The 13,756-nt window shown below is 51.2% G+C and overlaps 1 protein-coding gene across 5 annotated transcripts in view; it reads left to right on the top strand.

The window, feature by feature from the left end:
* The window catches only part of smarcc2 (SWI/SNF related, matrix associated, actin dependent regulator of chromatin, subfamily c, member 2), a 341,362-nt gene that overhangs the window by 38,785 nt on the left and 288,821 nt on the right, over positions 1-13,756 (top strand). For all 5 annotated transcript variants that reach the window (XM_067976774.1, XM_067976775.1, XM_067976773.1 and 2 more), the window contains exons 4-5: positions 11,542-11,623; positions 11,735-11,827. In XM_067976774.1, the coding sequence (XP_067832875.1) occupies positions 11,542-11,623; positions 11,735-11,827 (175 nt within the window). The remainder of the gene's footprint in view (positions 1-11,541; positions 11,624-11,734; positions 11,828-13,756) is intronic.

The following is a 13,756-nucleotide window of genomic DNA, read 5'->3' as shown; positions in this document are numbered from 1 at the left end:
ATGTCCCGGGGATCAGTGCTGGGGAGATGTACTGAGTGGGATGTCCCAGGGATCAGTGCTGGGGAGATGTACTGAGTGGAGTGTCCCAGGGATCAGTGCTGGGGAGATGTACTGAGTGGAGTGTCCCAGGGATCAGTGCTGGGGAGATGTACTGAGTGGGGTGTCCCAGGGATCAGTGCTGGGGAGATGTACTGAGTGGAGTGTTCACAGGGATCAGTGCTGGGGAGATGTACTGAGTGGGGTGTCCCAGGGATCAGTGCTGGGGAGATGCACTGAGTGGAGTGTTCACAGGGATCAGTGCTGGGGAGATGTACTGAGTGGGATGTCCCTGTGATCAGTGCTGGGGAGATGTACTGAGTGGAGTGTTCACAGGGATCAGTGCTGGGGAGATGTACTGAGTGGGGTGTTCACAGGGATCAGTGCTGGGGAGATGCACTGAGTGGAGTGTTCACAGGGATCAGTGCTGGGGAGATGTACTGAGTGGGGTGTCCCTGTGATCAGTGCTGGGGAGATGTACTGAGTGGAGTGTTCACAGGGATCAGTGCTGGGGAGATGTACTGAGTGGAGTGTTCACAGGGATCGGTGCTGGAGAGATGTACTGAGTGGAGTGTTCACAGGGATCAGTGCTGGGGAGATGTACTGAGTGGAGTGTTCACAGGGATCAGTGCTGGGGGGATGTACTGAGTGGAGTGTTCACAGGGATCAGTGCTGGGGAGATGTACTGAGTGGGGTGTTCACAGGGATCAGTGCTGGGGAGATGTACTGAGTGGAGTGTTCACAGGGATCAGTGCTGGGGAGATGTACTGAGTGGAGTGTTCACAGGGATCAGTGCTGGGGAGATGTACTGAGTGGAGTGTTCACAGTGATCAGTGCTGGGGAGATGTACTGAGTGGAGTGTTCACAGGGATCAGTGCTGGGGAGATGTACTGAGTGGAGTGTCCCAGGGATCAGTGCTGGGGAGATGTACTGAGTGGGATGTCCCAGGGATCAGTGCTGGGGAGATGTACTGAGTGGAGTGTCCCTGTGATCAGTGCTGGGGAGATGTACTGAGTGGAGTGTCCCAGGGATCAGTGCTGGGGAGATGTACTGAGTGGAGTGTTCACAGGGATCAGTGCTGAGGAGATGTACTGAGTGGAGTGTCCCAGGGATCAGTGCTGGGGAGATGTACTGAGTGGGATGTCCCAGGGATCAGTGCTGGGGAGATGCACTGAGTGGAGTGTCCCTGTGATCAGTGCTGGGGAGATGTACTGAGTGGGATGTCCCTGTGATCAGTGCTGGGGAGATGTACTGAGTGGGATGTCCCAGGGATCAGTGCTGGGGAGATGTACTGAGTGGAGTGTTCACAGGGATCAGTGCTGAGGAGATGTACTGAGTGGAGTGTCCCAGGGATCAGTGCTGGGGAGATGTACTGAGTGGGATGTCCCAGGGATCAGTGCTGGGGAGATGTACTGAGTGGAGTGTTCACAGGGATCAGTGCTGGGGAGATGTACTGAGTGGGATGTCCCAGGGATCAGTGCTGGGGAGATGTACTGAGTGGAGTGTTCACAGGGATCAGTGCTGGAGAGATGTACTGAGTGGGATGTCCCAGGGATCAGTGCTGGGGAGATGTACTGAGTGGGATGTCCCAGGGATCAGTGCTGGGGAGATGTACTGAGTGGGGTGTTCACAGGGATCAGTGCTGGGGAGATGTACTGAGTGGAGTGTTCACAGGGATCAGTGCTGGGGAGATGTACTGAGTGGAGTGTCCCAGGGTTCAGTGCTGGGGAGATGTACTGAGTGGAGTGTTCACAGGGATCAGTGCTGGGGAGATGTACTGAGTGGGATGTCCTAGGGATCAGTGCTGGGGAGATGTACTGAGTGGGGTGTTCACAGGGATCAGTGCTGGGGAGATGTACTGAGTGGGATGTCCTAGGGATCAGTGCTGGGGAGATGTACTGAGTGGGGTGTCCCAGGGATCAGTGCTGGGGAGATGTACTGAGTGGAGTGTCCCAGGGATCAGTGCTGGGGAGATGTACTGAGTGGAGTGTTCACAGGGATCAGTGCTGGGGAGATGTACTGAGTGGGATGTCCCAGGGATCAGTGCTGGGGAGATGGACTGAGTGGGATGTCCCAGGGATCAGTGCTGGGGAGATGTACTGAGTGGGATGTCCCAGGGATCAGTGCTGGGGAGATGTACTGAGTGGGATGTTCACAGGGATCAGTGCTGGGGAGATGTACTGAGTGGAGTGTTCACAGGGATCAGTGCTGGGGAGATGTACTGAGTGGGGTGTCCCTGTGATCAGTGCTGGGGAGATGTACTGAGTGGGGTGTCCCAGGGATCAGTGCTGGGGAGATGTACTGAGTGGGGTGTCCCTGTGATCAGTGCTGGGGAGATGTACTGAGTGGAGTGTTCACAGGGATCAGTGCTGGGGAGATGCACTGAGTGGGATGTTCACAGGGATCAGTGCTGGGGAGATGTACTGAGTGGGATGTCCCAGGGATCAGTGCTGGGGAGATGTACTGAGTGGGGTGTTCACAGGGATCAGTGCTGGGGAGATGTACTGAGTGGAGTGTTCACAGGGATCAGTGCTGGGGAGATGTACTGAGTGGGGTGTTCACAGGGATCAGTGCTGGGGAGATGTACTGAGTGGGATGTCCCTGTGATCAGTGCTGGGGAGATGTACTGAGTGGGGTGTTCACAGGGATCAGTGGTCTGGAGATGTACTGAGTGGAGTGTTCACAGGGATCAGTGCTGGGGAGATGTACTGAGTGGGATGTCCCTGTGATCAGTGCTGGGGAGATGTACTGAGTGGGGTGTTCACAGGGATCAGTGCTGGGGAGATGTACTGAGTGGAGTGTTCACAGGGATCAGTGCTGGGGAGATGTACTGAGTGGGGTGTTCACAGGGATCAGTGCTGGGGAGATGTACTGAGTGGGATGTCCCTGTGATCAGTGCTGGGGAGATGTACTGAGTGGAGTGTTCACAGGGATCAGTGCTGGGGAGATGTACTGAGTGGGATGTCCCTGTGATCAGTGCTGGGGAGATGTACTGAGTGGAGTGTTCACAGGGATCAGTGCTGGGGAGATGCACTGAGTGGAGTGTTCACAGGGATCAGTGCTGGGGAGATGTACTGAGTGGGGTGTCCCAGGGATCAGTGCTGGGGAGATGTACTTAGTGGGGTGTCCCAGGGATCAGTGCTGGGGAGATGTACTGAGTGGGATGTCCCAGGGATCGGTGCTGGGGAGATGTACTGAGTGGGATGTCCCAGGGATCGGTGCTGAGGAGATGTACTGAGTGGGATGTCCCTGTGATCAGTGCTGGGGAGATGTACTGAGTGGGATGTCCCAGGGATCGGTGCTGGGGAGATGTACTGAGTGACATTGTAGTGCTCCATTCAACCTGTTTTGTCCCTGCCCTGGGATTGTTCGATTGGACAATGTAGCGGGAGCTTTACTCTATCAAATTTATGCTCTTCCTGCCCCTGGGGGTGTTTGATGGTACATTGTCGAAGGAGCTTTACTCTGTATCGAACCTGTGCTGTAACTGCCCTGGGTGTGTTTGATGGGACAGTGTAGAGGGAGCTTTACTCTGTATCTCACCCGTGCTATTCCTGCCCTGGGAGTGTTTGATGGGACAGTGCAGAGGGAGCTTTACTCTGTATCTAACCCTGTACCTGCCCTGGGAGTGTTTGATGGGACAGTGTAGAGGGAGCTTTACTCTGTATCGAACCTGTGCTGTACCTGTCCTGGGAGTGTTTGATGGGACAGTGTCGAGGGAGCTTTACTCCATATCTAACCCGTGCTATTCCTGCCCTGGGAGTGTTTGATGGGACAGTGCAGAGGGAGCTTTACTCTGCATCTCACCCGTGCTGTACCTGCCCTGGGAGTGTTTGAAGGGACAGTGCAGAGGGAGCTTTACTCTGTATCGAACCTGTGCTGTCCCTGTCCTGGGAGTGTTTGATGGGACAGTGCAGAGGGTGCTTTACTCTATATCGAACCCGTGCTATTCCTGCCCTGGGAGTGTTTGATGGGACAGTGTAGAGGGAGCTTTACTCTGTATCGAACCCGTGCTGTACCTGCCCTGGGAGTGTTTGATGGGACAGTGCAGAGGGAGCTTTACTCTGTATCTAACCTGTGCTGTACCAGCCCCGGGAGTGTTTGATGGGACAGTGTAGAGGGAGCTTTACTCTGTATCGAACCCGTGCTGTACCTGCGCTGAGAGTGTTTGATGGGACGGTGTTGAGGGAGCTTTACTCTGTATCTTACCCGTGCTGTACCTGCAATGGGAGTGTTTGATGGGACAGTGTGGAGGGAGCTTTACTCTGTATCTTACCCGTGCTGTACCTGCACTGGGAGTGTTTGATCGGACAGTGTAGAGGGGGCTTTACTCTGTATCGAACCCGTGCTGTACCTGCCCTGGGAGTGTTTGATGGGACAGTGCAGAGGGAGCTTTACTCTGTATCTAACCTGTGCTGTACCAGCCCCGGGAGTGTTTGATGGGACAGTGTAGAGGGAGCTTTACTCTGTATCGAACCCGTGCTGTACCTGCGCTGAGAGTGTTTGATGGGACGGTGTTGAGGGAGCTTTACTCTGTATCTTACCCGTGCTGTACCTGCAATGGGAGTGTTTGATGGGACAGTGTGGAGGGAGCTTTACTCTGTATCTTACCCGTGCTGTACCTGCACTGGGAGTGTTTGATCGGACAGTGTAGAGGGGGCTTTACTCTGTATCTTACCCGTGCTGTACCTGCACTGGGAGTGTTTGATGGGACAGTGTGAAGGGAGCTTTGCTCTGTATCTAACCCATGCTGTACCTGCTCTGGGAGTGTTTGATGAGACAGTGCAGAGGGAGCTTTACTCTGTATCTCACCCTGTCCCTGCCCTGGGAGTGTTTGATGGGACAGTGTAGAGGGAGCTTTACTCTGCATCTAACCCTGTACCTGCCCTGGGAGTGTTTGATGGGACAGTGTCGAGGGAGCTTTACTCTGTATCTCACCCTGTACCTGCCCTGGAAGTGTTTGATGGGACAGTGTAGAGGGAGCTTTACTCTGTATCTCACCCTGTACCTGCCCTGGGAGTGTTTGATGGGACAGTGTAGAGGGAGCTTTACTCTGCATCTAACCCTGTACCTGCCCTGGGAGTGTTTGATGGGACAATATAGAGGGAGCTTTACTCTGTATCTCACCCTGTACCTGCCCTGGGAGTGTTTGATGGGACAGTGTGGAGGGAGCTTTACTCTGTATCTGTACCTGCCCCTGCGAGTGTTTGATGGGACAGTGTAGAGGGAGGTTTACTCTGTATCGAACCCGTGCTGTACCTGCCCTGGGAGTGTTTGATGGGGACAGTGTAGAGGGAGCTTTACTCTGTATCTAACCCGTGCTTTACCTGCCCTGGGAGTGTTTTGATGGGACAGTGCAGAGGGAGCTTTAATCTATATCTAACCCGTGCTATTCCTGCCCTGGGAGTGTTTGATCGGACAGTGTAGAGGGGGCTTTACTCTGTATCTTACCCGTGCTGTACCTGCACTGGGAGTGTTTGATGGGACAGTGTAAAGGGAGCTTTACTCTGTATCTTACCCATGCTGTACCTGCTCTGGGAGTGTTTGATGGGACAGTGCAGAGGGAGCTTTACTCTGTATCTGACCCTGTACCTGCCCTGGGAGTGTTTGATGGGACAGTGTAGAGGGAGCTTTACTCTGTATCTAACCCGTGCTGTACCTGCCCTGGGAGTGTTTGATGGGGACAGTGCAGAGGGAGCTTTACTCTGTATCTGACCCTGTACCTGCACTGGGAGTGTTTGATGGGACAGTGTAAAGGGAGCTTTACTCTGTATCTTACCCATGCTGTACCTGCTCTGGGAGTGTTTGATGGGACAGTGCAGAGGGAGCTTTACTCTGTATCTGACCCTGTACCTGCCCTGGGAGTGTTTGATGGGACAGTGTAGAGGGAGCTTTACTCAGTATCTAACCCTGTACCTGCCCTGGGAGTGTTTGATGGGACAGTGTAGAGGGAGCTTTACTCTGTATCTCACCCTGTACCTGCCCTGGGAGTGTTTGATGGGACAGTGTAGAGGGAGCTTTACTCTGCATCTAACCCTGTACCTGCCCTGGGAGTGTTTGATGGGAAAATATAGAGGGAGCTTTACTCTGTATCTGTACCTGCCCCTGCGAGTGTTTGATGGGACAGTGTAGAGGGAGCTTTACTCTGTATCGAACCCGTGCTGTACCTGCCCTGGGAGTGTTTGATGGGACAGTGTGGAGGGAGCTTTACTCTGTATCGAACCCTGTACCTGCCCTGGGAGTGTTTGATGGGGACAGTGTAGAGGGAGCTTTACTCTGTATCTAACCCGTGCTTTACCTGCCCTGGGAGTGTTTTGATGGGACAGTGCAGAGGGAGCTTTAATCTATATCTAACCCGTGCTATTCCTGCCCCGGGAGTGTTTGATGGGACAGTGTTGAGGGAGCTTCACTCTGTATCTAACCCGTGCTGCACCTGCCCTGGGTGTGTTTGATGGGACAGTGCAGAGGGAGCTTTACTCTGTATCTCACCCCATGCTGTACCTGCCCTGGGAGTGTTTGATGGAACAGTGTCGAGGGAGATTTACTTTGTATCTAATCCGTGCTGTCCCTGCCCTGGGAGTGTTTGATGGGACAGTGTAGATGCAGCTATTCTCTGCATCTAACCCTGTATCTGCCCTGGGAGTGTTTGATGGGACAGTGTCGAGGGAGCTTTACTCTGCATCTTACCCTGTACCTGCCCTGGGAGTGTTTGATGGGACAATGTAGAGGGAGCTTTACTCTGTATCTGACCACTGCTGTCCCCGCCGTGGGAGTGTTTGATGGGACAGTGTCGAGGGAGCTTTACTCTGTATCTAACCCTGTACCTGCCCCTGGGAGTGTTTGATGGGACAGTGTAGAGGGAGCTTTACTCTGTATCGAACCCGTGCTGTCCCTGCCCTGGGAGTGTTTGATGGGGACAGTGTCGAGGGAGCTTCACTCTGTATCTCACCCGTGCTGTACCTGCCCTGGGAGTGTTTGATGGGACAGTGTCGAGGGAGCTTTACTCCGTATCGAACCCTGTACCTGCCCTGGGAGTGTTTGATGGGGACAGTGTCGAGGGAGCTTTACTCTTTATCTAACCCGTGCTGTACCTGCCCTGGGAGTGTTTGATGGGGACAGTGTAGCGGGAGCTTTACTCTTTATCTAACCTGTGCTGTACCTGCCCTGGGAGTGTTTGATGGGGACAGTGTGGAGGGAGCTTTACTCTGTATCGAACCCGTGCTGTACCTGCCCTGGGAGTGTTTGATGGGACAGTGCAGAGGGAGCTTTACTCTGTATCTAACCTGTGCTGTACCAGCCCCGGGAGTGTTTGATGGGACAGTGTAGAGGGAGCTTTACTCTGTATCTCACCCGTGCTGTACCTGCCCTGGGAGTGTTTGATGGGACAGTGTAGAGGGAGCTTTACTCTGTATCTAACCCTGTACCTGCCCTGGGAGTGTTTGATGGGGACAGTGTAGAGGGAGCTTTACTCTTTATCTCACCCATGCTGTACCTGCCCTGGGAGTGTTTGATGGGGACAGTGTCGAGGGAGCTTTACTCTTTATCTAACCTGTGCTGTACCTGCCCTGGGAGTGTTTGATGGGGACAGTGTGGAGGGAGCTTTACTCTGCATCTAACCCTGTACCTGCCCTGTGAGTGTTTGATGGGACAATGTAGAGGGAGCTTTACTCTGTATCTAACCACTGCTGTCCCCGCCGTGGGAGTGTTTGATGGGACAGTGTAGAGGGAGCTTTACTCTGTATCTAACCCTGTCCCTGCCCCTGGGAGTGTTTGATGGGACAGTGTAGAGGGAGCTTTACTCTGTATCTCACCCGTGCTGTACCTGCCCTGGGAGTGTTTGATGGGACAGTGTAGAGGGAGCTTTACTCTGTATCTCACCCTGTACCTGCCCTGGGAGTGTTTGATGGGGACAGTGTGGAGGGAGCTTTACTCTTTATCTGACCTGTGCTGTACCTGCCCTGGGAGTGTTTGATGGGGACAGTGTAGAGGGAGCTTTACTCTGTATCTAACCCGTGCTGTACCTGCCCTGGGAGTGTTTGATGGGACAGTGTGGAGGGAGCTTTACTGTGTGTCCAACAGATGCTGTCGTTGAGCTGGGAGTGTTTGATGGGACAGTGTGGACGGAGCTTTACTCTGTATCTTACCCGTGCTGTACCTGTCCTGGGAGTGTTTGATGGGACAGTGTAGATGGTGCTTTACTCTGTATCTCACCCCATGCTGTACCTGCCCTGGGAGTGTTTGATGGAACAGTGTAGATGGAGCTTTACTCTGCATCTAACCCTGTACCTACCCTGGGAGTGTTTGATGGGACAGTGTCGAGGGAGCTTTACTCTGCATCTAACCCTGTACCTGCCCTGGGAGTGTTTGATGGGACAATGTAGAGGGAGCTTTACTCTGTATCTGTACCTGCCCCTGGGAGTGTTTGATGGGACAGTGTGGAGGGAGCTTTCCTCTGTATCTAACCACTGCTGTCCCCGCCGTGGGAGTGTTTGATGGGACAGTGCAGAGGGAGCTTTACTCTGTATCTTACCCGTGCTGTACCTGCCCTGGGAGTGTTTGATGGGACAGTGTTGAGGGAGCTTTACTCTGTATCTAACCCTGTACCTGCCCTGGGAGTGTTTGATGGGGACAGTGTAGAGGGAGCTTTACTCTGTATCTGACCCGTGCTGTACCTGCCCTGGGAGTGTTTGATGGGACAGTGGAGAGGGGGCTTTACTCTGTATCTAACCCTGTACCTGCCCTGGGAGTGTTTGATGGGGACAGTGTGGAGGGAGCTTTACTCTGTATCTCACAGATGCTGTCGTTGAGCTGGGAGTGTTTGATGGGACAGTGTCGAGGGAGCTTTACTCTGTATCTAACCCGTGCTGTACCTGCCCTGGGAGTGTTTGATGGGACAGTGTCGAGGGAGCTTTCCTCTGTATCTAACCCGTGCTGTACCTGCCCTGGGAGTGTTTGATGGGGACAGTGTCGAGGGAGCTTTACTCTGTATCTCACCCGTGCTGTCCCTGCCCTGGGAGTGTTTGATGGGACAGTGTAGAGGGGGCTTTACTCTGTATCTAACCCTGTACCTGCCCTGGGAGTGTTTGATGGGGACAGTGTCGAGGGAGCTTTACTCTGTATCTCACAGATGCTGTCGTTGAGCTGGGAGTGTTTGATGGGACAGTGTCGAGGGAGCTTTACTCTGTATCTAACCCGTGCTGTACCTGCCCTGGGAGTGTTTGATGGGACAGTGTCGAGGGAGCTTTCCTCTGTATCTAACCCGTGCTGTACCTGCCCTGGGAGTGTTTGATGGGGACAGTGTCGAGGGAGCTTTACTCTGTATCTCACCCGTGCTGTACCTGCCCTGGTTGTGTTTGATGGGACAGTGTAGCGGGTGCTTTACTCTGTATCTCACCCCATGCTGTACCTGCCCTGGGAGTGTTTGATGGAACAGTGTAGATGAAGCTTTACTCTGCATCTAACCCTGTACCTGCCCTGGTTGTGTTTGATGGGACAGTGTCGAGGGAGCTTTACTCTGCATCTTACCCTGTACCTGCCCTGGGAGTGTTTGATGGGACAATGTAGAGGGAGCTTTACTCTGTATCTGTACCTGCCCCTGGGAGTGTTTGATGGGACAGTGTGGAGGGAGCTTTCCTCTGTATCTAACCACTGCTGTCCCCGCCGTGGGAGTGTTTGATGGGACAGTGTAGAGGGAGCTTTACTCTGTATCTAACCCGTGCTGTACCTGCCCTGGGAGTGTTTGATGGGACAGTGTAGAGGGAGATTTACTTTGTATCTAATCCGTGCTGTCCCTGCCCTGGGAGTGTTTGATGGGACAGTGTCGATGGAGCTTTACTCTGTATCTAACCCTGTACCTGCCCTGGGAGTGTTTGATGGGGACAGTGTAGAGGGAGCTTTACTCTGTATCTCACCCGTGCTGTACCTGCCCTGGGAGTGTTTGATGGGACAGTGTAGAGGGGGCTTTACTCTGTATCTAACCCTGTACCTGCCCTGGGAGTGTTTGATGGGGACAGTGTAGAGGGAGCTTTCCTCTGTATCTAACCCGTGCTGTACCTGCCCTGGGAGTGTTTGATGGGGACAGTGTAGAGGGAGCTTTACTCTTGATCTAACCCGTGCTGTACCTGCCCTGGGAGTGTTTGATGGGGACAGTGTAGAGGGAGCTTTACTCTCTATCTCACAGATGCTGTCGTTGAGCTGGGAGTGTTTGATGGGACAGTGTCGAGGGAGCTTTACTCTGTATCTAACCCGTGCTGTACCTGCCCTGGGAGTGTTTGATGGGGACAGTGTGGAGGGAGCTTTACTCTGTATCTCACAGATGCTGTCGTTGAGCTGGGAGTGTTTGATGGGACAGTGTCGAGGGAGCTTTACTCTGTATCTCACCCATGCTGTACCTGCCCTGGGAGTGTTTGATCGGACAGTGTGGAGGGAGCTTTACTCTGTATCTTACCCATGCTGTACCTGCCCTGGGAGTATTTGATGGGACAGTGTAGAGGGAGCTTTACTCTGTATCTAACCCGTGCTGTACCTGCCCTGGGAGTGTTTGATGGGACAGTGTCGAGGGAGCTTCCCTCTGTATCTAACCCGTGCTGTACTTGCCCTGGGAGTGTTTGATGGGACAGTGTAGAGGGAGCTTTACTCTGTATCTAACCCATGCTGTATCTGCCCTGGGAGTGTTTGATGGGACAGTGTAGAGGGAGCTTTACTCTGTATCTAACCCGTGCTGTACCTGCCCTGGGAGTGTTTGATGGGACAGTGTCGAGGGAGCTTTACTCTGTATCTAACCCGTGCTGTACCTGCCCTGGGAGTGCTTGATGGACAGTGTAGAGGGAGCTTTAATCTGTATCTCACCCGTGCTGTACCTGCCCTGGGAGTGTTTGATCGGACAGTGTGGAGGGAGCTTTACTCTGTATCTAACCCGTGCTGTACCTGTCCTGGGAGTGTTTGATGGGACAGTGTGGAGGGAGCTTTACTCTGTATCTTACCCATGCTGTACCTGCCCTGGGAGTGTTTGATGGGACAGTGTAGAGGGGGCTTTACTCTGTATCTAACAGATGCTGTCATTGAGCTGGGAGTGTTTGATGCTGACACTTGGCTCCTGAAAAGGAAAGTGTTCTATTCCCAGCATTAACATCTGTCGCTTTGACGAGCGGAAACAAGTTTAACAGGCTGCATCGTTTTTCTTTAGATTTTGATGAGAGTTGCCAGGTGTTTTTTTTTTCATGTTTTTCCCCCTCTGTTTCTGAGCTGTGTTTTATTATTTTGCCACACCTTCTTCGCTCTCCTGGGTCGCATTCCTTTCTGCACCTCATAAGTGAACAGATGACTCGCTCGTCGGAATCTACCATCGCCACTAGCTTGCAGCTTTCTGTAGCTGTTCATCTCAGGCTATTTCCAGATTGCTCTGTATTGGCAGTGATGCCATACGGATCACTTCACCAAACATACTGTACTCCTCGCATCTATTTGACGGTTTGACTCAGTTAAACCTTGTTATTTTGTTTTTAGGCGACGCTTTGATTTTCAGAACCCTTCCCGCATGGACCGCAATGTGGAAATGTTTATGACTATAGAAAAGACACTGGTTCAGGTAAGGTGATTATTGTGTGAAGTAGAATTTATTTTCTGTGTGAAGTGAGCCTTATTTGGGTGGCTTGTCCCATAATAAAATTTTGAGGCAATCTCTTCTGTTTTTTTGCAGAACAACTGTTTGTCTCGGCCCAACATCTATCTAAACTCAGAGATTGAGCCCAAGTTACTGAGTAAACTGAAAGACATCATTAAGAGACACCAGGTAAGATTGTGATTGTTTGGTGAGGGTTGAGTAGGAGTTTGCCTGGTTGGAACACTACAGCACAAGTCCTAAAGCCCAGTAGTTGCAGCAAAAACACTAGTTTTCCCAGCTACTTCTATATTGATAAACTTGTAACACATTACTATGCTCCAGGAGTGGGCATGTGCATTCTTAGTCCCACAGCAGTTAGTATTTTCTTGCATCATCTTGGACTCTGTTCCTATTGAAAACCTCTCTAAATTGCCTCCAAATCTCACGCTCCATCTCTTTCCCACTGTTCAGTGGTCTGCATTGTGTTCCCAATGCTAGAGTATGACTCTGATACAATTACTGTCACCAGCATGATGTAGCATTCACTCCTCCACCAACTTACTCAGAGGTAGCAAGAATAAAACAAATATCTCACCTCTATCTCTGTTCCTTCATCATTGCTGGATCAGTATATAGCATCTCTTAACAAGGAAGGATGCAGTGCGAGATGGGATTCAGAGTCACGAAGCAGGACAAGTGAGTAAGCTAAAGATAGCAAAACCTAATGAGGGTCACATTGTAAATAGATAAAGGTAAAGAGGATCCTTTATTATTTCTCAATCCAATCCAGACAGGCTATGAGGACCACTGTCAATTAAGTTGTATTGAAAATAATTGTATCTGAGAAAGAAAGGTCATCAGATGGTTAACCTTCCACATAGTTACATGTTTATAAAATTGGATGGAGATTTTTAAATTTGTCCTCGGGATGTGGGTGACACTGGCATTCAGTGCCTGCCCTGAGCCTTCTTTGAATCACTGCAGTCCTTGTCGTAATGGTTCTCCCACCATGGTGTTAAGTAAGTAATTCCAGGATGTTGATCCAGCAATGATGAAGGAACAGAGATAGAGGTGAGATATTTGTTTTATTCTTGCTACCTCTGAGTAAGCTGGTGGAGGAGTGAATGCTACATCATGCTGGTGACAGTAATTGTATCAGAGTCATACTCTAGCATTGAAAAGTCTAAGATATATAAAGCCCTTTGTTGCTCCAGGATGACCCCATCTGATTTTTCTTCCCTTCTTGTGACAATGAGCCAATGTGACAAGGTTGTTACACAAGATTAGGGCTCATGGGGTTGGGGGGTAATATATTAGCATGAATTGAGGATTGGTTAATGGACTGAAAACAGAGAGTAGGAATAAACGGGTCATTTTCAGGTTGGCAGGCTGTAACTAGTGAGGTGCCACAAGGATCAGTGCTGGGGCCTCAGCTGTTTACAATCTATATTAATGATTTGGATGAAGGAATAATGTATCCAAGTTTGCTGAAGATACAAAACTAGGTGGGAAAGTAAGCTGTGAGGAGGACACAAAGAGTCTACAAAGGGATATAGACAGGTTAAGTGAGTGGGCAAGAAGGTGGCAGATGGAGTATAATGTGGGGAAATGTGAGGTTATTCACTTTGGTAGGAAGAATAGAAAAACAGAATATTTTTTAAATGGTGACAAACTATTAAATGTTGGTATTCAGAGAGATTTGGGTGTCCTTGTACACGAAACACAGAAAGTTAACATGCAGGTACAGCAAGCAATTAAGAAGGCAAATGGAATGTAAGCCTGTATTGCAAAGGGGTTTGGAGTATAAGAGTAAGGAAGTCTTGCTGCAATTATATAGGGCTCTGGTGAGACCACACCTGGCGTACTATGTACAGTTTTGGTCTCCTTACCTAAGGAAGGATATACTTGCCTTAGAGGCAGTGCAACGAAGGTTCACTGGATTGATTCCTGGGACGAGAGGGTTGTCCTATGAGGAGAGATTGAGTCGAATAAGCCTGTACTCTCTGGAGTTTAGAAGAATGAGAGGTGATCTCATTGAAACATATAACATTCTGAGGGGGCTTGACAAGATAGAGGCTGAGAGGTTGTTTCCCCTGGCTGGAGAGTCTAGAACTAGAG

The sequence above is a fragment of the Heptranchias perlo genome, chromosome X, assembly GCF_035084215.1.
Source record: "Heptranchias perlo isolate sHepPer1 chromosome X, sHepPer1.hap1, whole genome shotgun sequence".
NCBI lineage: Eukaryota > Metazoa > Chordata > Chondrichthyes > Hexanchiformes > Hexanchidae > Heptranchias > Heptranchias perlo.
Note: the sequence above shows the minus strand (reverse complement) of the source record. Positions and strands in the feature narration are given on the sequence as shown.